Source organism: Nyctibius grandis, chromosome 10, assembly GCF_013368605.1.
Source record: "Nyctibius grandis isolate bNycGra1 chromosome 10, bNycGra1.pri, whole genome shotgun sequence".
In the NCBI taxonomy this organism is placed as follows: Eukaryota; Metazoa; Chordata; class Aves; order Nyctibiiformes; family Nyctibiidae; genus Nyctibius; species Nyctibius grandis.
In genome coordinates this window covers 33,420,491-33,445,401 of record NC_090667.1, presented here as the reverse complement: position 1 = coordinate 33,445,401, position 24,911 = coordinate 33,420,491, and the positions used below count along the sequence as shown (strand labels likewise).

Below are 24,911 nucleotides of genomic sequence, written 5' to 3'. Positions count from 1 at the left end.
GATCATTTCTTCTATTTTCAAGGTAATTCTGAGTGAATTCCCAAGTAGTTATCTTCTCTGTGGAGCTTGCAGAGGACAGCCAGCTGTGAAGAACGCCACCACCAGTGGCATGGCAGCAGACAGCATCCATACACGTGTGCTGCCAGAGAGATGTTCAACACTTCCAGTAAACTGGCTGTAGATGGACTTGAGCAGCACCACTTGGAGAGCTTAGCAAAGCAAAGATAAATGCAAAAAGCCCAGACCTGCCTTAACTATACGAAACGCCACCCTGGAGTTGAACAGAGCAGAGTCATGCTGAACTGTGCTGCACTCCCAGGCACAGAGAGTAAAACACCAGTGTCCACATCCATTCTCCGAGTCTGAAAGCTTTATTCCTTTGCTTTCTGTTCCTAGGCTTGGCTCGAGTGTTTCACCTCACTTACTGAGGCCCTCTCCCTCTCTCTACTTTAAACAGCCACCATCCTTTTGGCAGGGGACCAGCGATGCTCCTGCTGAAGCCTATCAAACGATGCTACTCAGCCTGTCCAAGTTCACTCGGGCGCCGTACGCCGCTCCCCTTCTCAGGAACAGAGCACAGAAGACGCCAACAAATCATGCAGCTAATTAAAATGTGGCCAAGTCCTCCATAACGCAGTCTTAGCACTGAAGATTGCACTCTGGTTGCCGTTTTATCAAGTAGATTATGCCAACAAGGTATATATATGCTGTAAACACAAGTGCTGCCATATATTGCCTCTGCTCAAACTGTCTGCAGCAGCATCCCCGTGTGTTACAGCAGAAAAGAAAACACTTGAAGCACTACTAAAAAGCACAGTATTCCAGTTTGACAGCACAGAAGAGTTAAGCTATGCCAGTGCCGCTGCTGAAACACAATCTACAGCTTTAGAGATCAAAAATGAAAGTGCAAAATAGTCCCTAAACTCGTAAAAGAGCCCCTTGCAGGAGCAGCGAAGAGCAGTGCTTTACCAAATAAGGCCAGCGAGAGCTGGAAGCCAAAGCAGCGAAGCCACGGCGGGTTAGAACAGCCAGACAGCTGGATAATAGAAATGTGAATCAGCCAGCTTCACTCGACCGGATTGCAAATGGGAAGAACAAATGTTCAGCGACGACGAGCGGAAGCAGAGCCTGCCAGCAGAGGCCTGAAGGCATTTATCCCGAGCCGACAGCACATTCTTACTGGGGTTTGGGTTTTTTTAATGCAATGCAATGCTGTCATGCTAAACAGGCAACGGAATCCCCATAGATCACGCCTGGAAGGAGATGCTGACAGGGCACTTACCATCACCTGAAGTGCTTGGCACCTGAGTTTTGCAAAAACAAAAATCCAAACCCTAAAAACACGCTGGGTATCCCAGACTGACACACACTTCACCCTGCTCCAAAGCTGCCAGCGTGCTACTAGACGAGGACAAGCACAGCGGCGGAGCTGCTGAAGAGAACGTTGTTCATTTTTCAACTTCAAAAGAAAGCGAGTTGCATTTTTTCTTCCTTTTTTTTAAAAAACACACGGATGTCATTCGCTTTATTTTAGCCTGCTCTTCTACTTAATTATCTTCCAGAAAAAAAGAAGTAGAACACGCTATCATCCATCTCTAAGGGGTGTTTCGTACAGGCTCCAGCATAAGCTTTTTGCAGAAATAACCACTCTGTGTTAACTTGGTGTCTATTTTCCAATGGACTTGGCTGCTTCTAGGGCTCCACGGTTTATCACAACTGATTATGTCCCTGGAAAACAGATTGTAAGAGCCTGCAACAGGAACACCAAAACTTCATACAATAAATCAAGGAGTTAAGACACACCTGTAAAGGAAACCATCGGTTTCATTTCTTCAACTTCTTGTCCAGCTATTAAACACACCAAGAAGTTTGGGTTTAGGTGCTGTAATTCCACATGACAATGCCTGCCTTATTTCCCCGAACTCCTCGAGACAACAGCAACACAAAAACCTCCCTTTTGATACCACAGTATCGAATACTTGATACCGCAGTAAGAACACGCAAGCGATGGCTTCCTAAGCCAATTTACTTCAAGAACAAAATATTTACCAGTCGTTGAATTTCAAAACCTATTAATTGTTGCCTTCTCAGTGTGTGTGAATCAACAGGTCCACTCGTTTCAGTCCCCTCTCCTGCCAGCTGCAAAAATATGAGCAAAGCTGTCCATTAGTGTGGCCTTTGACAGTCACAGCTGGGAGGCCTTCACAGCAGCATGTAATCAACTGAAAAATGGGAAGGGAAAAAAAGTGATGACTGAACCTTTACCCAGCTATCACCACAGCACGGAAACCTTTATCCTTAATATTGAAATGGATGCGCCGTAAATCAGAACGTGTTCTCCCAGCCTTTATTTGTCCTTGTGATGGAACTGTAATGAAGCCCTCGGACCATACCAACGCATCAAGGCGTCCACCTTGCCAAGGGAAGCACCAAAAAGGACTGTGCCTTACCATGGCTATTGCCACCACCCACACATCCCTACCTGTATTTGTTTCTGCAAAGTCTAAAGAAAATAAATGTACTCAAACCACTGAGTGCTACATCGATTCAAAAATTTCTTTTTCCATAAAGAACAATAATTAGGTATTTTCAGTGTTTTAAGCCATCTTTCAAGCTGTCTTATTGACATAATAATAACACATCAATCAGTGTGGAAGTAAGCTAGATTCAAAAGTGATGGATGGGCTGGGGAGAGCTACTGAGCAACACCAGCTGCATCACTGTCTGAACACATCCTACACTCGTATCCACACAGAGTCAGCAACGATAGTTGTCTTGGATCACGAACACCTTCCTCAGTAGCCCAAAGCAGCAATAACCTTCACAGTTCAGAAAAATGCACTGAAGCCCTCTTTTGACATTGCCTGCTCCGCTCCTGTCCCTTCTCTTCCTTCGTTTCAATCACTGTCTTTTTTTCAATTATTATTTGTATCATAATGGTATTAAAGCTCTTTCCTTGTTGCTTGTGTCAGGTGGTCCAGCCTCTACTTAGAATCATAGAATGGTTTGGGTTGGAAGGGACCTTAAAGATCATCTAGTTCCAACCCCCTGCCACAGGCAGGGACACCTTCCACCAGACCAGGCTGCTCCAAGCCCCATCCAACCTGGCCTTGAACACTGCCAGGGAGGGGGCAGCCACAGCTTCTCTGGGCAACCTGGGCCAGGGTCTCACCACCCTCACAGGGAAGAATTTCTTCCTAAGATCTGATCTAAATCTCCCCTCTTTCAGTTTAAAACTGTTCCCCCTCATCCTGTCACTCCACGCCCTTGTAAAAAGTCCCTCTCCCTCTTTCCTGTAGCCCCTTCAGGCACTGGAAGGTGCTAGAAGGTCTCCCCGGAGCCTTTTCTTCTCCAGGCTGAACAGCCCCAGCTCTCTCAGCCTGTCTCCAGAGCAGAGGGGCTCCAGCCCTCTGAGCATCTTCATGGCCTCCTCTGGACTCGTTCCTACAGCTCTCCAATGTCCTTCTTGTGTTGGGGGCCCCAGAGCTGAACGCAGCACTGCAGGGGGGGGTCTCACAAGAGTGGAGTAAAGGGGCAGAATCAAATACTTCCAGATCTACATCAGGTTTATGCCCTGATTTTCAGGATTTCAGGTTTCAGATTCATCTTCCTTTTCTACACAAGATCTTGGCATTCAGAAACAGCAGAAGCGACTACGAAAAACCTGATTACATCCAACAGATTTGATAATATCGATTTGCAACTGTTGCTCTGCAGAGTGGAGCAGAGCAACAGCGCAGACAGATGAATCCTTTGGTGGGGGATGGCAGGCCAGACTGAAACGGCGACTCAGTCAAGGCAGCCCCAAACACGGACCAAAGAGCATTCAGAGGCAGGACCTAACCCTGCTGCTTTCACAGACGTGACGGCGTGTTTTACAAATTACTGCAGCCCTCTCCTGCTCCGCTGTAAATTTCACAGGAGCTCACAAGAAAGACAGCAACGGTGATGCCTGAGCAGTGTCGTTTCACCTGGTACGGTGCCAGCCGCTGTTTCCAACCACTAAAAAATGGCCCTTGGCACCGACAGCTACAAGAGCCCTCAATGCACCAGCCCATGCCAGCTCTCCCACGGAGCAGGTCTGAAACAATGCCTTCTAGATTTATGGCTTCAGAGGAAAGTTGCAGCAGTAAGAGGCAGCACTTGACTACATTGCTCATCTGTAGACCCCAGGGATAATTTTTACCCACAACAACTTTAACACATGCTTTTGGAAAGACAAGTACATCAGCCTCTTGAACCAAGAAGTGACTCTCATATGATAAACTAGACCCGAGTTACTAAAGATGGATCGCAAGTATTCTTGATACTGGAGATGCTCAAAAACTAGATCCTGCCTGGGAGTCAAGAAATAAAGACTATTTCAGCAAATCACAAATGAAACCCAGACCTGATGCTATCCAAAGGCTTAATCATGGAAAGCACCAACTGGACTGATTAAATATGTGGACCTTATTCAAAGATAACTGCTACAAGCAGAACAAAAACACCCCTCAAAACACCTGAGGATATGCAAAAAAAAACCTAAGTGACAAAGATGTGAAAAGTCGATTACTGGTAATTTCCTGAGCTTTTAGATCTGGATGAGCACTTGGGACTTCCCTCATTGACTTGCAATTTTAGGAAGTCACTCACAGTATAAAAGGGAAGTCACTAGAAGCAGTGGTTTAAATTTACTTGCCTGCCATGTCTCTGGATTTTCAAAAGGTGAACTTCAAGTTATCGAGCATGTCTTTTATTTGCCCTCTGAAAACACTCAGAAAGCCTGCTACTGTTCTATTAAAATACACAAACTGCCCATTAGATATTTTCAGGCACAAATCCATTATTTTCTCACTGAAGATCAGAGCACTAGCAACACTACACATTAACTTAAATGAAGAACTTTAAGAAACAAGGATTATAAGACTTAACCAAAAGGTATTGGCTGGTACAAACTCCTAATTCAGTGAATTATATTTCCATGATCTTCTACTGTCATAGAAACAGAGAACTATTAAAGACCTTAAGTGGTCATTAGTGCCTTGCACCATCCCACAGGAGCCCTTCCACCATGCAGTTCTCCCCTCTTGGTCACTCAAAAAGCTTTGAAGGCTTTCACAAGGTGAAGCCATTTAAAGTATGGTTAAAAACATTACAAAGACTCAACACTTAGAGAAGCTGCTCAAGGAAAGCGTTGGAGAATCGTGTGCACTGTAGAGCAGCAAGTTTCTGAGCCAAAACGCTTCTATGACATTGTGAGAGTAACCACATTTTTTTAAAAGGAAATATCAAGGCTGGAAGCATGATGGTAGGTCCCAGCACACGACCTGCAGGGCAAGGATATAACAGAGTTTTTGTCTTCCATCCCTGAACCTGCACTACTACAAACATTGCCAAATATAATTTTCATGCACATTATCCCCACTTCTTTACAATAACATGTCTTGAAAATTGTCATCAGGTAGCCCACACTCTCAGACAACCCACGTCTGGGGCCACAAATGACCGCTAAAATCAGAAAGCTTTCAGCCTTCACTCGAGAGCCGCTCATGGAATACTAATTAACTTCATAAACCCCAACGTTATTCCAGAGAACAAGTTTTTCTCGTCAAACATCCCTGCGTGGTACTTCTACTAATAAATACATCCAAATAACTGCTGAGTAGAAGCCTTAAGCCATATGCTTGTTATGTATACAAATCAACTTTTTTTTTTTACTAAAAATATTTAAACTTAAGACTACTGATACACCCACTGTGATGTAGCAAGGATGGATAACACGGACAGAAGCAAGCAGAAGGGGGTATCCAATTGCAATAATGGTATCTTGTGTAATTTCACCGTTACATCCAGTCCTGTACTGTCAATTTGCTGCTCTGTGGGGCTATGACCAACGGGAAAAGGCTTCCAAAGCTACGGCACCCTTAGCCTCAAACTCTAGAAACGCCTGACCTCATGAGAAGAGACAAACAAATGTTAACACACACACACAAAACCCAGCTGGCCAGGTCACAAGCATCTTCCAGGTAAAGGAGGTTTATTAATTATCAGCACACTTACTGTGCTGGCTAGATGAAAAATTTGCAAAGCGCTTTTTAAAAGTAATACAGTTGTACTGGACATCATTCAAAAGCATCATTAAACAATGCATAAAGGCACACAAGATTGCCAAGGCACACTTGACTAAAAACAAAGGCCCATGAAGTCCACCATGCATGCTAGCTCTGTAACCTCTTCCCTCCCAAGCAGATTTCCTCTCTTTGAAAGACCCACCCTTCCCTACGTGCCTTCCAAGCTCTTCCAAACGAACGCACACAACACTTGACAGCAAGAAGTTCCTAGGATTGTTTGCAAGAGCAGACTTCATGCATTCTCCTCCCCCAGTCTTCCTCCCAGCGTGGCCCTAAAGCAGCTGGTTCCTGCCTACTCCCACCCCACGCTCTCCTCCATGGCAACACTTCAGTGTACCAACAGGGAAATACAGAGAAAAATGAATAAGGAATTATTTCTGTGTCCTCAGATCTAGCACCAGCATGATGCCAGTAATCAAGAATCATTGCAAAGCAAGATGTCCACTTCAGCAATTCTGTCAGTCGCATAAACGTTAATCGAGAGGTTGGACCAGCTCCATACGAATCTAAAAAGCCCAACGTGACAGCTGGTTGTGCCACAGACTCGTAAGCACAGAAAACCCCCACACAGCTCAATCGCAGACTGTTAAAGAAGTCACCCTGTAGATCACCGCAGCTTAGGGAAGGGTTATTCCATTAAACACCTTCCTTTTCTTCATCATCAAAAATATCTGGTCGCTATCATCTATGCTTCCTACCACCCTCAAGCTTCTGTCCACTAAATAAGGATGAAGAGATACATTGCAGCCCTACCACATCAAAGAACAGACTCACATAGTTCCTCCCTGTACAATCTGCTAGTTCTGTTCTGTGTATTTATATAGGTTTTGCTCAAAAGCTCCCTTTGATGTGTTCAGAAACAGCTCTCACCAGGCCACCCAACTGATTTTGCAAAAGCTCTGCCTGGAATCAACGCTCTCCAAGCCACCCATACCATTCCCAAGCAAAGAGCATGAGGACAGAAAACACAGAACAAGGCAGGTCTTGTCCTCAAGAACATGTAGCGCTGTACAGAGGAACACAGAAGAATTTATCCGAGGTCACAACCATAAAGACAAGATATTCATATTGATGCATGCAAGGATGTCCACGGACTATTCGGAAGGTGCCGTCTGACCAGCACAAATAATAAATATCTATAAACAAACGTTCTCCTTTCTACTTACCAGTACCAGGATACTATGCCTTTATACTCCTTTAAAAATCTAATTATTTAAAGTACGTTTAAAATTAGCATAGTACAAAATATACTTCCAATGAAGTATCCACCAATAAAAACTATCTTTGGAGAAAATCTTAGGCCTTCCAACATGAGCCACATGCCAACTGAGCAGATATTCAAAGTAGCTGAGTCATTGTGGTTTTCTGAAATGAGCCTTTAACCACGACTTGAAGGAAGGAACATTAAGCGACAGGCACTTCAAAATCTCTGAAGGAAAAAAGTTTTTCTTCTAAAGTCACTGAGTTTTTAAGTCTAAGGCTGCAATTCATTTTCCTGACACTTTTGTCCCTTTTCTTTTTTTTTTTTTTATTTTTTCTTTTTGAGTACTTTGATGCCTGGTTCCCAACACAATGCTTAACTTCAATCCTGTATTAGCCATAATTTAAACCCTGCACGACTATCCCATTGCTCTTCAGAGCAGTTGACTGTTTGGGATCTCCGACTGCACTGTCTCAAAGGTACTTCTCTACGTCAGGACTCAACACTTCTGCGTGCACAGCGAGCAAAACCGCCTGTGGCAATGGACTTGTGTGACTAATCTGAGTTTACTACAACCTCAAGGCCTTTTTTTTCCCCCCCTCTCCAAACTCTACAACGTTTCCCCCCTCCCCACTACCTCCAGTTGTGGTTTTAGAGCCATGGTGACAGCAGGGCCACCAAAGCCATGACCAGGCTCACTATATATATAAAAACACAGAGCAGACAAGCAAATCCAGTAGTTTCTGCACAGAAAAAGTACAGTAAAGAAAACAAAATGTAAACATTGGGTACCTGAGGGGAAAGCAAGGTACAGCAAGATGGAATGAATTCTGCATGAGAAGCAGACAGCTCCACTCCATCCCTTCCCAGTTACCATCAGAGAGCCGCATTTTAGGCAGAAACAAACCTCAGCAAAGGATCACAAAGATCCTCCATGCAGCACAAATGTATGCAAGCCATCAGTTATGGAAGCTTTAACACAGAAAACTGAAAGAAATAAATTTCTGCAAACAGAAATCCCCTCCCCCTGGAAAGTATCTGGAAAAAAAAAACCCCAAAATACTTTTTCTGATTTTTTTTTTCCCCCCAAGAACTTTTACTCCAATTTAATGGGTGCTGGCTTGGGGTGCAGTGGCAGCACAAAGGATTGTGGCAGCCCTCTGGGAACCCAGACTGAAATGAGTTTAGCCCCAGAACAGCTGCAGGGCTTCCCCTCAATCCAACATTTCATAGAGGCAAAGCACTAATCCCATGTGTTCCCTTTATGGCTTTCCCTGCTACCCATATGTCTTCAAGGTCCTGAAAACTCCTGTTTAGCATTGAGGATTGTGAAGACTGAAAGACTATGGTGATGGCTGCTGACCTTTCAAGGTAACTTCAGCTAAATACTAAAACTAAATCATTATGAAAACACCCTCTCAATTTTTTGCACCAGATAAAAATTAGAAATTAAATGTCAACCATAACATTGAGATTAAAAGAAGCTGATGTGAAATATGAGCGGATATTCATAACAAGCTACTACAATTAAATATAAAATCACCTATGAATAATGTACTCCCTTCTCTTGCAATTTTTATTTGTGCATATATACACATACACACACACGCGAACCTGTAAGGAGCCTGTAAGACAAATAAGCTGTTCAACTCCAAAGAGTTCTCTGCAGACAAATTCTGATCCCGACGCAGAATTATCATCTGTCAAGTTTCCCAACTCTTCACAAAAACTTTAAGCACATGACTGACAGCGTACGGAAAAAAATATATTTGGTATTAAATCTTGTAGATCATCTTTGAAGGATCTTCTCCTCATTGTCATTCTTCATGGCCAAGGCCATCTGCCTGACAAAGAGTGGGAGGATATAAATCCTTAGCTTATTTTAAAGCTTGTCAATGATAACCAAGAATTATCTGTAAAATCTGGATTTTCAGACTTTACCTTCCAGTCCCTAAGACATTAGCTCATCGGGTGCTGCCATTCTTATTTAGAGGATGTACTTTGCAGCAGGGAAAGAACATTCTCCTGTGTATTGCTCAGTACGGAGCACACGCAGGGCACGCAGTCACCATCCCGTTTCCACAGCCGAATGCTCCTACAGCAACCAGCAAAGATATAATTGTTGTTTCCCAGAAAAACATGGTGAGTTACTCTTCTAGTACAGTACCTCAGGTTCTTACCAGCTTTCGTTGTGATCACACGGATATGGGATACATTATTTGCTTTTTAATCAATATGGAAAATGCACCTTTGAAGGACAGAAGTCAACACAACCCCCAGAAAAGTTGTGTGTATGCTCCAAAAAGCACCTTTGCTTAATCCTGATGTTAAGACATAAGAGAAGTCAAAGGCACCTGGATGTTTTTGACAAGAACATCTAGTTAAATCAACATAAAAACGCTGCAGCTGAGAAAGTCTACTCTGTCTGGGCTGAAGCCATTTGCAACTAAGCAAAATCACAACCCACCGCTGGGTTCTTCAGCCTTTCTTTGAAGCCTTTGGTGCCAATTAATCAAAACTTCCAGGCTGGACTGATGGAGCATTTGCCAGATCGGTACTGCAACTTCTGCTTTTGGGGGTGTTTTGAAAAACACTGAAGGAAACACCCAGCTCAGTCCTCTCTCTGGCCACATTCAGCATCCCAGCACCTTCAGGCTCTAACAATATCCTTCAGAGGTTTGCAGAGAGGGGACTAAACTTTTCCTCTTTCCACATAGGTACCAGTACCTTCTAATAATATGAGATTTATTCTTGTCTCTTCAACAATAAAGCACAGCTTTACGGTGCAAGGAGCAGCTGTGGACTGGAATCCCCAACACAAACCAACCCTTCTGTACTGAGCCTCCCTCCCGGTCCCAGAGACAGCCGGGCCACCACCAGCCTGAACCGCTGCCCCGTGGGGCTGCTGAAAGTTATCCGGTGCTGGCTAGAGATCTTGTGCTGCTCCGAAGGGGAGGGAAAGGATTTTTTGTAGCTATAGCTAAGATTTTTTCCTTTTCAGGATGACTGCTCCCTCATCCAGCTCTCTCACTTCCTCATGCCTACAAGTTCTGTGTTTATTTTTTCCTTGTATAATTTTTAACCTCGACGAATAAAAGGGCTGACATTCATTAAATACAAGGTCTAAGTGCTACCAGATTGCTTTTGCATAGCAAAGCTTTCTGTATCCTGAATAAAATCTGACTCAGAAATAATTTGTTCTAGTTAAAGCAGGGGAGGATCCTGTAGCAGCATTTTCCAGCACTGTCACGGTTTCTCTGCTGTCAGGAGAGCTTGGAGGTGATTTCTGATTCTAAAAATCTGACAGAGCTACAGAAAGACTCTTCAACCAAAAGACAAGGAGTTATGTTTTCACTGAACTTCTGTATCTTATATAATCAAAACAGATGATAATTGCCAACACTGAGAACTCAGCACTGAGTATTTTCACAAATTAGGTACGAAGGAAGTGTCAGTCCTAACACATAAGTAACTCTCTTACTCGACTGAATAACAACTTGTTCATTAGAATAAAATTTCTGAGGAACGCTGCATTTCGTGTCAGTCAATCTGTAATGGCTATTCTAGTGTTTGAAACACTCACATGAGACATGCCAACCTAAATGCCTTGATTTCCACAGTGAGATAACAGTATTTAATAAGAGCTACCAAGCTCAGGTTTCTCAGCATCTCTGCTAGGCTGCAGCCAGACCAGCTGAAGGCAGAGGCACAACCAGCTCCGTTACCAGTTGGCAGAAAGTCTCCACAAAATAACACCAAACACTGCGTGCATTCTGACCTTTGCTATGACCACAGAGTCAGGAGTTTGAAAGGCAAGTGTAGCACACAAGAAACAGCCTCCTACATATGCCATTTTTTTAAAAAAAGCAAATGAGAAAAATCAGCTCAGGTATGTTTGCAAGCAATGCTTTGTCTAGGTGAGAAACACAAAGCTGCTTTATCCTGGTTGCATTTGTTAGGGGCCTCTAAATGCTAATCCAGGATTTCTGCAACTCCCTACCCCAGCCAGTCAGTTTTCAAGCAAGGAAACAAACTGCTATTTTCCAGTTTATTCCTACAGAACCAGTAGGTGCTTTTCAAGATCGACCTCAAAGCAGCAGATTCCTTTCTGGATTGCAAAAAATGCAATGCAGTTTTCAGAATCAAGAACCTTCACCAACAACTCACTTGTTTCCTAGCATTTGCATCACAAACTTTAAAGTCATGCAGGAAAGACTGGAGATTTTTATACAGACAGGTCCCAAACCACAAGCAGCTTGACAGATTAGCACTGGCACCTTGATCTCCACCCAGCAACGTGAAGAACTCAGCTGGAGGTGCTATTAATGCATCGATAATTGGAGAGAAATCACACTCAGGTGTTGACACATTGAGTACTCTATCTTGAACGATGAATCCAAATTCTACAACAAGGAGGACAGGGTATTCAACCTCCAGCAGCAATGTGGGAACGGAGGAAGATGCGAGTGTCACAGTCTACTCACTGAAGACGACTGGCAAGGTCTGGCTTTCATAACAGCACGTTCTCATGGCTGGCTATGCTGGCAGCCTCACCATTTTTCTTCAGACTGCTCTCAAACAGAAGTACTTACAGCATTACTTACAGAAGTACTTACAGCTGAGGAGATACCACCACTTTAGTCAGGACTCTTGTTCACTGAAGAACAGCCCACCCAGAAAACGAGAAATGAAATTATTTAGCTTCTGGGTTGAGGCTCGGTTCCTCTTTGTTTAATGACTTCCATGAGGCACTTGGCCACAGTACCTGTAAGACCTCCTCGGTATGGGTACTTAGCAAGTTTATCTCTTGTTTTCTTAAGTAAATAACCTAAATTGAAAATATTTTTGAACTGCAAGTCCTTTCAAAATATAAAGCCTTACTTTTTAGGTAAAGTAAAATTATTGAAGTTTTTGGTATAACTGCTACCTGCAGGCAGCACAGAACTTCACTCTGTCCTAAAAGCAACAGAGAAGTGAGATTCTACAGAACAGACTCTCTGAAGAGTTCGACACAGATGAGATCCTCAGGGGTGTCACAGAGCACTTGTCTGCTCCCTCTGAAAAATGAAACACCTCATGATCACACCAAGTCAACAGGGAAGAGGAAATCAAATTTGGTGACGTAAAAATGTAAAGGGGAAGAAACCTTGAGAATATCAGTCATACCTCTGCTGAAGTAAAAGCTAGGTATGGCCTCCTACAGCTGACTGGGGAGGGCAGCTGGGTTTACAAGGCAGAAGAACTGAAACCCTGAAGCATGAACATTCTAATCCAAATCTGAATTGGAAGATCCAAGAATACGGATCACACCTTCCAGTGACTGTGTGCTGTCTCAGGAATCACAAGCTACACGTCGCAGAAGTAAAACCAAGAGAGCCAAGAGGATCTGGTGACAGCTCAGCTATTCAAGTGTCAGCGCATTCAAGGTGAAAAATGTTTTTCTGAATCAAACTCCACTGGGTTTGTCACCAAACGTTTGTGCTTCTACACATCCAACAGTCCAAAGCTAAGTCTCAGGAAATTCATTAAGTATTTGCATATTACACGTTTTTCTTATAGTAATACCCAAATAATCAACTTGCACATAAGAAAACCTGATAATTCATCACAGTTCCTCTATTGCCAAGAAACAATCCTGGACTCTAGGTTACCACAGTTTGATAAAATCTAACCCAAGGCTAGGTCAGTGAGTCTCAGGCGTAACGAATGCACTCTCAAGTCAGGTGTTCTGGACCAAGGGCAGTATTTTCCACGCCAGACCTTACCAACCAGCCTCTCTGACTCTCTCCCTTAAGTTTCTCAACACTTTAGACAACCAGTGAAAAGCTGAAGATGTCTAGTACCTAATACCTGGGAGGCTGCTTCCCTCAACACAGAGCTTTTTCCCCCAAACTTCATTACTTTATCCATCTGCTTCAGTATTTGCATCCTTCTATATGAGTAAGACTCCTTCACCTGCAAAGCACTCCAGCTGTACCAACAAAAAACACACCACTAGCTCTGAAGTTTATCTAAAGGTCCTCTGGAAGTACTTAGTATTGACGAGACTTACCAGCATCTCAATCTTCCCAGCTTACAGAACAGGCTCTGAGAGCTTTTAAAAGGAACAAAGTAGGTTGAGCGCACAGAAGAACACAACAGTTGAACTACCCTAAATATTAAGCAAGCCACAAATTTTAATAACTTTGCTATATTAAAAGATATGCACCAATGTCACCCCGCCCCCACAATTCATCAAGGCATTGCACTCCCTTGGGCTCGTGTGACTAAGTATAATATTTCATTAAATATCCTGTTCGTACTGGCTTATGTACTAGGGAACACACTAATTTTAGAAAACTGATTAGCTAGTTCTTTCTAACTGAATGTTATTGTAGCTAAGGTCAGATTTTGCACTGAAACTATGGCAACAAAGCCACAGTACTCTTTTGTCTACAAGGTTGGGGCTAGGTTTATTAACAGTACTGTTCTACTTAACAGCTAAGCACTGCTTTTTGGCAATCCCTCCCTCGATCCTACCTGAAATACCCTGAACTTTCCAAGCTCAGACCTGCGAGAGCTCTTGAGAAAGAATGAACATTTCAACCAGCATTTTACTTATTTCTTCATTTTTAGGACATGGTCACGGCACCAGCACGTTCCCCCTGTCCTCCTGCACAGAACGTCTCGTCAGTACAGAGCTGCTACCCACATTTTTCAGATGTGCAAATGAAGTGCACAGATCATAAAACTTCACACTAGGAGTTCAGTTAAATCCCCCCTCATTCTTTTGCAGTACCTTAACCAACAGATTGCGTTTTTCATGCAGCACTCCAGTTATGCATATTAATGGCCACTTTCTATTTCAAAGGGGCTTTGCTCTGCCTTCATCTAGCTGCAACACATCTCCGATGAAAGCAGTTTAAGACCAGAAGTTGGCAGACAGCTGTTTGACCACAGTACTCTAAGTACAGACCAGCATGCAAATGCAACCCAGTCAATCTTCACAGCCTGTGCCTCGTACCCCAAGCAGACCTGTCTCCTCTTCTTGTTCAGTATCAACAACTTTTTTCATGTCAGGTCTCACAGAATCAACCAGGTTGGAAGAGCCCTCTGGGATCAGAGTCCAACTGTTGCCCTGATACCACCATGTCAACTAGACCATGGCTCTAAGTGCCATGTCCAGGCTTTTCTTAAACCCCTCCAGAGATGGTGACTCCACCACCTCCCTGGGCAGCCCATTCCAGTGTCTAATAACCCCTTCTGAAAAGAAATTCTTCCTAATGTCCAACCTGAACCTCCCATGGCAAAGCTTGCAAGAGTGTTAAACAGACAGTCTTGTAATCTGTGCCATACAGACCTGTTCCATTATGGTCTTGGTACTCCATCACTAGGACACAGAAAAACTGTGCTAAACCATCTCGATTAAACCAATCATTATTTAGCCAATCATTTATCCACTGTTTCAGCAAAGCACATTGGCACCACGGAGTTGGAATGTCTTTAGGATGTCCTGGTGCTTCAGCACACATAGCTACCAGCTGGAGTACAAACTTGTCTTCCAGTAAGGAATCACACTGCAATAGATGTGGCAAATTGAATAAAAGCAGCTTTTAAAAAAAAAAAGCTTCCCTTTGGTTCCTGCATCCAATCACTACTGGATTTCAAAGCCATGCAAGCTCCTTCTACACTTTTAATCAAGTTACAGCAGCTACGCCGTTAGAATATAACACCTATTCTCTAGCTGTGCTCATAACAGGGAAGCTCCAATTCCTCCTCACCTTGCTGATATAGCAAGCCATATAAGTAGTTATCACTGATGAAACTGGCACAAAGCCCATGGTTAAACATGTCTGGCAATGAGGTGATCATGATGTCCCTCTGAAGCCACCAAGGGCCAGCAGAAAAGGCAGCGTACATCGCCTACCGCCTGACCTGCAGAGAGGGAGGAGGCTTGGCCATGCTCATGGAAGCGGTGCATCAACCCTTGGTTAGGATTCCCTCTCTCACAGCGTCTTCACAGCATCTTTTAGCCTGGAGAAGAGGAGGCTCAGAGGTGACTTTATTGCAGCCTACAACTACCTGAAGGGAGGTTGTAGTGAAGTGGGAGTCGGCCTCTTCTCCCAGGCAACTAGTGATAGGACAAGAGGACACAGCCTCAAGCTTCACCAGGGGAGGTTCAGGTTGGACATTAGGAAGCATTTCTGCTCAGAAAGGGTCATTAGCCATTGGAAGGGGCTGCCCAGGGAGGTGGTGGAGTCACCATCTCTGGAGGGGTTTAAGAAAAGCCTGGACATGGCACTTAGTGCCCTGGTCTAGTTGCCATGGTGGTGTCAGGGCAATGGTTGGACTCGATGATCCCAGAGGGCTCTTCCAACCTGGTTGATTCTGTGATTCTGTGATCTTCCAAGCTTTGGCAGATACAAAGCACATTTGTCTGTATGAAAATGCAACACTTCTGACTTTTCAGTTTTTTGAAATACCTAAATGCCACGGTGACAATTGTCTGTAACATTTGCTTGCACGTAGGATGCAGTGGGCTAAAGATTCACATTTTAGAGGCAGTGCTCAGGATTTCTTCATCGTATAAAGGGCATGAAATTCAAATGCATACTAGCAGTTGGCAGTTTTCTAGCACAGTTCTATAAATACTGAGAATCATACTAAAGGATTCCTCATCAAGGCAGTGAAAGTGTATTTTAGATATTTTAACTATATCCTAATTCAGCAAGATTGAGAGATTTTTCCTACTCAAAATGACCCATGCTTCAATTTTAAGTAAAAAAAATGATAGGCACAACATTAGACTGTATTTTTATCATTTTTCTCTTCCATTATACCAACCCAAAAGTTTCATGATATTAGTACTCTTTTTGAAAAGGGGCTTAAAGAAGCATAATTTTTTCTTTTCATGGTGTTTGGCCATAAAACAGAGAAGTCAGTTAAGTAGATATTTCCTACTGTTGCCCCATTTCCTACTTTTGGTATTCAGTGTGTGCATTTTAATCTGTTTTGGACATCTCAAAACAGAAAAGGAGTCACTTTTCTATTGCAAGTGATGTATTTCTCTTCAAGACCACCAGGCTAAGCTTTGAACTTAGCACTCAAGCACTCTCCAAAGTTCTGCCTCCTGCATGAAAAAGGAATCCTGCTCTTCCATCTGCTAATACATGGTTATCAGAGTGAAAAAGGCCATATTTAGACACTTGGTTAAATATTCCTTAAAGGAATCTAGGGACCTTAATAATTAATATACCCAAACATTTCACCAGCATTAGAAACTCCATGTTCAAAGAGAAAAAGAAGCCTAAATTTGGCCATGCAGCCCAGGTCTATCACCTCTCTTCTCACCATCATTCCAGGAATATGCCCTCAAACCTCTGCAAAACACCCACTCAAACTCATCTAATATATTCAGAAAGTCACACACAATTCAGACTATTTCACATCGAAGTTTAAAAAGCCATCTGAGCTGACAGAATTGCTTCCACCAGAGTAGGTTTGGAAAAGTATGCTTGGAGAGCACACAGAGAGAACAGGATTTGAGGCTACACACTTGCCTGAACACATGATACGCAAAGGCTTACACCACAAAAAATTCTTCTTCATGAGTATGAGGGATGGTACTGAACTACCTTACAACCTAGAAAGTGGCTTCTATATGCTGCTAATATTTTTTCCAAAACTAACAGGCAGAAGGATCTGGGTATTTGGTTTAGCTTGTTATTAATATTCTGAAGTGTCTGGGAAAACTATGTTATGTGGCCATTCAACTGAAAATTCCCTTCATCTCAGTTCTAATGCCAAACTATAAACAAGCCTGCACTGGCTAAATAAGGCTAAATAATCCTGTACATATGCAACATGTCATCTAACTCCATAGCCTCTATCAGTACTGCATAAATTATATGGTTTCCTTCAAATTAAACAAGGCAATAGTGTGCAGGCTTCAGGTCATTGATGGCAAAGCTATGAAGAACAGAACATAGTCAACAGCTTATTGACTTTCATCAATGCTGACCACAGTGCAAATGTAAGAGAAATCCATCAAAAGAATTGGGGTGTGTATACAAATATTTGTTTTAAATGCATATATATTTATATATTAAAGCTTCTTTGTAGTGCCCAGGTCGTTTCTTCTGTTGACAATGAACTTGTAGTTCAAAGACAGAGCCCCTCCGTGCCAGCCTCATGAAGGCAACGCTCAGGAAGAGCACACAGTATGGATTAGGATCAAAAGAACAAACAGAATCTGAACTACTCATCTTCTGCTTCACCATGAGGGTATTTTAAGTCCAAGATACGGGTTCATTCCTTGAACATCTTGCCAAAAAAAGAGTGTTGCCCAGCAACTACTAAAACAATGTTCTGGAAGGAGGTAGCTGCTGGACAAATTAACCCAGTAAGTGCCCTTTTTGCCTGCAAAGCCTCTGGATCCCTGGCAGGCAGCTCTGCATCCCAACTGGAGCTGGAAGGCATCTCCCGAGAAGGCTGTCAGACGGTTCTGGTGTAGTAGCAGAGTCTTGCATTAAGCAAACACACTTGGCTTAGCGCAGCGCTACGTTCCAGTACAAAATGAACACAAATAAAACCTCTGCAAGAGCACACACTAACTCACAGAGCACAGAACCAGCAGCTGAAGCACAAAATTATCAGCCCTGGGCTCTGCTTCGACTTCGCCACTATTGCTAGGTCTGACTTTAATTTGCAAAATAGCTATCCATCTCCGTGCATTTAATTATGAATTATTTCTAATGAAACCCTGGTGCTTTTAGCCTCGCTAGAGGGTCAGCTGTAGTTCATACTCTCCACATAAACCCATGCATATTACAAGGATGTTCATTTATAGTCATTATTCAGATGCACAGTCATACTCAAAGACAGTAATTAGAGCAGCAATTCCAGCTTCATAAAATACCTAAAATGTCTTTTTTTGTTCAAAGCCGTGCAGATAACCAGGGAACTGTCACACTTTTGGTTTTTTTTGAGACTCCTACAAGTAGGATTTTTTCCAGGAACCTCATCTGTACACTGTATATTCAAACCAGTTAAGTAAAATACTCTTTCACAAGAATTTTCATATTAACATTTTTAAAAAGAAACACCCCCATGAACGTATTCTTAAGTCTTAACGTTTTGCAAGGCAGTTTTAGAGCACTTTTGAATTAGTTGGAGCTGAAAACATGAAGGGCCAGAGAAACACTGTACTTTAAAAAAAACAAACCACATCCAAACCACCATATTTAAAGTGGATGCAGAAAGCCAGAATAAAAAAAAAAAATCCCCTGAAATCTCACAGACCATAATTACCATCCAACTTCAAACCACACTCTTCAGGTGCTATCTACTTCTGATTGGGATTGGAAAAAGGAAGAAAAAGAAGAATCAGCCTTCACACCTTCAAGTGATCAAAATAATATTTTAAGGACCTAGAGGCACAACAGCATTTCATATGTGAAATAACTACTGGTAAACACTCACAGTAACTTGAGGGTGCTGGACTAATACCTTTCTTTGGAGTTCTTTCTAATACACCCTCTGATTTAGTATCTCATTTATATTTTTATACCACACGCCAAATCTTACCTGAACTCTATCCCACCTTACTCAGCCTCCTCTTGCACTCCATCCCCTTCAGGGCTCCCCCACCACCAGACTAATCCACCAGCCTACTTTTTCCACAGCTTCTGTCAACACCACAAGCCCTCGTGTCCTCAGGAGACCTCTGTGCGTTCTCCTCCAAGCAGACTGAAAGGCTCTATCGCTCCCATCTCCGACTCCAGTCGTGCCGCTGCAAATCCTTCTGCTCAACCCACTTCATCCGAACACACATGAAGCTTTCCTCACTGAACTGTCCTTAGGACAACTTGAAGCCAACGTTTTTAAAAGGAGTGACTTACTAGCACACAAAAGCCACCTCTGTTTCTGCTATGAAGTGCTTGCTTTTAGAAACACATCCCTCAGGCAGGGACTATTTTCACACCACAAGCAGGTTATCAGCGTGTAGTGACAGCACATACTCACGGCTCAGTACTACTGTCAACTGCCTCTTGTGGAGGGGCTCTCCAGGAAGAAGGATGGTGCATACACAGCACCACTTTGTGCTCAGCAGCTCTGCTGTATTTCAAGGGTCTAGAGCAGAACGGAAACAAAAACCACCACCCTCTAGACCAGGGCCCTGCTGCTGCCACGAGATGCAACTGATTAAGTGTAGCCTAGGCAACAAGACTTCTTAAAACCTGAAACACCCATGGCTAAAAAAAAATAGCAGGATGGATTAATTCTGCCACTGGATATATATGCTTTAGTTTCACACTGAATTTTCTTGAGTCATGTATGCATAGCTAAGAAGTGAATCTTGCTTCTAGATATCTCTCACCACTTTGATTAAGGAGGAAAATTATATTTACAACTGTTTTACATCTGCCCACAGAAGACAGATCTGCTCAGAGAAGCTTAGAATTACATTTCTTGAAAATACTACCCGAAGCAAGATCCTCGAGACTGGCCACGAAGTCACACGTTCAGTGTTCCTCCCAGAAGGTGACTTCAGATTTGACTGACCTGTGACTGGACGCCTTAAAGCACAGCTCCTTTGAAACTGGATTCGCACATAGATATAAAACAGGTTAGAGCACAGAGGCGTTTTTCCAGTACTGTGTAAAGCTAGAATGTAAGTCACATTTGATTAATTTCGTTCCTGCTCTAATGAGATCTTCAAAAGTTACTTCTCAGTTACCAGTGCCAGTGTTTTGCACCTATTCGAATTCAACCCAAGATCACTCTTCTTCTCAGGCCTCAAACTGCAGGGATCCCATCAGCTGTGATGACTAGTATGGACTGTACAAAATCACTGAACAAATGTGGGCGCCACGTACAAGGTCTACTGGATACTAGACCGTTTCCCCATCAGCTCCCACCCCACGCTGCTACTGTACGAAAGGTATCCTGTGCTCCTGAGCTGCCGTACCAATGACACTGCCCAAGGCAGTGAAGACTAAATCCCAAGTATGACAAAACTAAATACTAGGACTACTGAATTACATTCACCAGATGCCCATGGTTGCTTTATATCCCAGATGTAAATGTTGTTGTTTGGATAAACGCACCTTAGGGAAGACCTTGTGTTCCATTTGCAAGGGAGGTATTTTTGCCAAGTGTCATAAAAACACGCAGTAAGATTGCAGAGACGTGGCTGCGGTTCCTGACCCTGCCAGAGACTTCCCATGCAACACCCCAGACAAGCCTCTGGGTGCCTTTGCTTCATAATAAAAAAAGGGGTATTTTCCATTTGTGTTGAAGATGGTGCAATAAATGTCATTATTACTACTTCTGAACCTATTTATGGTGGAAAGCATTTTATCTTAGACTACACTTATAAAGCATGTGTATAAATAACAGAAATGCCTGCTAAAATTTTATGACTTTTGTTGCCATTTACCATTAAGCATAAACTCCTCCACAAAAGCTCTAGTGAAGTAACTACAAAGGTTGGAAAAGGTTCACACCATTCTTTCTCCATGTATAAATTATAAGTAATATGAGAACATTTACAATGTCTAACCACAATGTTTTATGTCAGACAAATGTCTCTCTGTACTTGCAGTTCCTAACTGTGCTAGCCAGAATTGCCTTTTTCTCATTCTTTTCTCTCCCTCTCCCCTCCCCTCCTTCTACACCCAGCAGTCTCAGTCAAATCTGGCTTTACTCCTTCATATGATTTTAACGTCAAGAAATGCCTAGAGGCAGGGCTCTAGTTCACCAAACTCCATTGTTCTTTTTCAGGAGAGCTTAACATTTAATGCTGAAACTTTCCCAGGTTGTCTCTTCCAGTGTTTGAATCATCAGCTGTTTAGTTTTCCAGGAAAAAAGGGAGAAAAACAAAAAGAACTCACAGACTTCAGCAATATTCTAAAAAGAGAGTTTCATTATATGAGACATCTTCACTTCACAGCAAAAAAAAAACCCCAAACAGCAGCAAACAAAACCAGCAGTACAGAAGGTATCTGATTTTCAAGGGCAATCACCTGCAGTTCTGGCCAAACCCCAACAGAATTCTGGTAATTCTGAGCCTCTGATAAAGGCAAAGCATAACCAAGGAAACAATATTCATCCAACAAAGAAACAAGACAGATTCTGCTACATCTGAGAAGAGCAATAAAAGGTAGATAAAATTTTTATAATATTTGGCTGAGTTATCCTTTGGGTAAAAGATGTAACCAAGGGATAAAAAAAAAAGAGAATTCAATAAGTTTTTTCCAAACAAAATCCCAGTTATTGCTTCTCTTCCTGTTTGAGATTTCTTCTTAAATCAGCCCTAGCCAAACTGTGCAAAGAAGCGGGCATTAATTTCTTATCACCAAGCATAAGTTTCCTGGCAGAATGAAAGCAAAGTCAAGTGTAGTTAATATCGAATGAGGTCAAACAACAATAGTGGTTACAAACATTTGCTCCTTTTCATTTCCCTCCTCTCAGATAGATTTTGTACTAAATGCATGTATGGTAGCACGGAGAAAAAGAAATGAAACTTACACGGACCCTGTAAGTTTGGACAGCTCTGAAAGCCAACCTCAACTGCCAACCCCACCTCCACACCCTCACAAAGCATTCTTATTAAGTCCCACAACTCACTTCACACAGATGTAATAATAGTTACACGATTGCACAAAATGAAGAACTTCTTCCAAGCAGAAGGGTAATAAGCTGTCTACTAAACTCACCTCTGAACTTTTTGGGGGGGTTGTTAAGATCACCTGCTTCTGGCTGTACAACACACCGATCATCCACAAGGCTGCAAAGAAATGAGAAGCAAAGTGAGATTCTATTCCCTTGCAATTGCTCACATCCTTGTTAGCAAAACCAAAGTTGTTCACTTGCAATATTTTATCCGAGTGGCCACTTCAGCAGAAGACATTCCCCAAATGCCAACTTATGCCAGATCTTTTTAAGAAGCATGCAGCTAATTTGTACTGTTGCCCAGAGCTATGCTCCTGGATAGGTGGGACAATAAATAAGTCATTGCTCCTGTATACTGCATCATCTTTATGTCCCCTCCTTGAGGTGCAGACAGAACAGCCCATATTCTAGTTAGGTGACAGACAGCCTTAGAACAAGTGTTGCCTCTTGGACAGATTGGAGTAACGCTGCAAATGTGTTTATATGAAGGGTAGAGAACAGGAAAATACGATGACTGTGCAAACTGGACACTGCCCCTGTGACCCCTCAAGTATTAAGAAAAGGCAGAAATAGTAACTGCCACAATAACAATTTACTCCCAAGAGAAAGGAAGGCATACGTACACCCTCCTGCTCACCCATCATAAACACAACATAAGTCAAGGGATTGAACTACCCTCCTCCTGTCCTACCCAGGAAGGAGGTGAATTGGACAAGTGAACCCAAGAGATTCCAAAAGGGAATGCCAGGACAGAGATTCTCCTGTAAATACACATCAGCAAAAACCCCACAGGGTCAATTCAAATCCCACAGAATAAAGACAATAGTTGAGATGTTCTGCCCTTAGCACGCTTTGGATCAACATGGAATTGCACTTTTACCAAACGCTATTTCCAAATTGTGAAAATCCAACTGTAACCAAATATTTTGTAATTTCTGATTTGATCCTAAATGACTCAATTTGGCCCCTTAAAACCAATCTGTCAAAGAGGCTTTCTACACAAAAGCAGAAAGTAAAACTCCAAGGTCTTAAAGGTTTGAGAGGTCCATTCTCATGCAGAATCAACTTGAGAAAGATTGAGACCTAGAATATGAGAGTTGTTCCTTGCAGAGGCTGGTTACATGCAGGGAGCATCTTGAGACAACAATTATGGAAAATAATGAAGTGCATAAAAATTAAGAGATCAGAGAGATTAAGTGGACTCAGTTCTATGCATCTAAAATTTGCATATGCAAACATTCAGAGTAAATTGCTTTTTCCCCATGGATTTTCTCCCTATTCAGTATTATATATACACATATATGTGCTCCAACAAGAATGGCAGTATTAATGTCTGAGCTGACTGAAACACCTGCTTCTAATGAACAAAGGGCCAAAAAAAATATCAAGTCGAATGGGTTACTCTGACCATCCCACACAGAGATAATCTCAGTGCAATATATCGCTCTCATCCTGAGATTAAATTGAAAGTAAAGAGGAACTTCCCAAACTCCTAAGAAAAAAGTTTTACAGGGTGGAAAACACAAAAGAGGATATATTGTACACTGGTAATCATAATGATGACAGCACTGAGTTTGGGAAACAGCAAGAGTGAAGTCCTGATTGAGCAACAGTCATGTCATAGGAATATTAAACAGGAACACTTCAAAGATTTAGAACATTAGAATGTACAGTGGTATCTGTCTCTCAACCTTCATTAACCACATGAACAAGTCATTACACATTGTTATGACATAAGACTGTCAAAACTCCACATGGTATAGAGCACAATTACACTGAATCTTTCCTTTGCTGCTTTAATTTTCTCCAGGACAAAGGCTAAATTAAATATGGGACAAAACTAATTTGGTTACGAAGGCTTATTAACATGATAATGCATTTCGTGTTTCACATCGCAATTGGGATTTCTGGCTCAAATTAGGCTCAGAAGATGCGTGGCCATTATATAATGTAGTTACCTTAAAACAGTACTAATCAAATCAAAGAGGATGCTCGTAACACTAAGGGATCTTTAGACCTGCCACAAGAACATCTCATCAAGCCTAGAAAATACACGTGCTTACGGCCCGTAAGGTCTACAAGGACTACCCATGGTGAAAAATCTCTGCTCAGCAATGCCATCAAAAGCCACAGCCACTGCATAGTGTTCATCATGCACTGTACGGGATTAAACATGACATAACAACTTTCTACTTGTTCTGGAATTATTTACTGCCAAACTTGCTTCAATACTAGGAAGAAAAAAAATAGCCAAGTGTATAGTATCGCTCAATTCGTTTTGCCAGTTTTCAGCAGATAGTATTTGGCCAGTTACACAGCTGATCGAGTACTGCAGAGTGCACATGTCATATTTGACGAGTACCTGGGAAATGTGTCAAATACATTCGCCAAATACTATTCGACCAACCCTACTTACTACATCCCTTGCTTTTATCATACCTTCTTTCCCTTCTGGCAGCATCCCATATTTTCTTCTCTTTCCTATAATAGATCATGGTGCATCTTCAGTGTCTGCTTCCTCCTCTGCCCCCTTATTTTGCAGAATCCTAATAGCTAGAGGACTAAACCTACAAGTTAGTTTGGAGGCACTCAGGTGAGATTCCAGCCCATTTTTTCCTGCCGAGAGACTTACCAGGATGCTGTCTTTGTACCCTGCTTGGGAGCTCCGTTTATCAGATGCATCTGGACAGTAGGCATCAAGAAATTTGCTGTCACTGTACCCACCCTGAGGCCCTTACGGCTATGGGAAATGAGAAAGAGCATGTTGCGTGCGTGCCCACTCACCATATCATCAAGCTTCCTGGTTGCTTCTTTGCTCCTCATTCAGTACTGAAGTACCACAGCAATGTGTCACGCGTGCTATTTCCCTCCCTCCAATTTCTCACCGCTTTGAAACAAGGTGGCAGATGTGCTCTTTGAGCTTCTCATCCAGCCCCCTGCAA

The 24,911-nt window shown here is 42.6% G+C and overlaps 1 protein-coding gene across 1 annotated transcript in view; it reads right to left on the bottom strand.

The window, feature by feature from the left end:
* The window catches only part of ITPR1 (inositol 1,4,5-trisphosphate receptor type 1), a 162,950-nt gene that overhangs the window by 122,853 nt on the left and 15,186 nt on the right, over positions 1-24,911 (bottom strand). Inside the window, exon 3 of the mRNA XM_068409372.1 lies at positions 22,014-22,084. Within this exon, the coding sequence (XP_068265473.1) occupies positions 22,014-22,084 (71 nt within the window). The remainder of the gene's footprint in view (positions 1-22,013; positions 22,085-24,911) is intronic.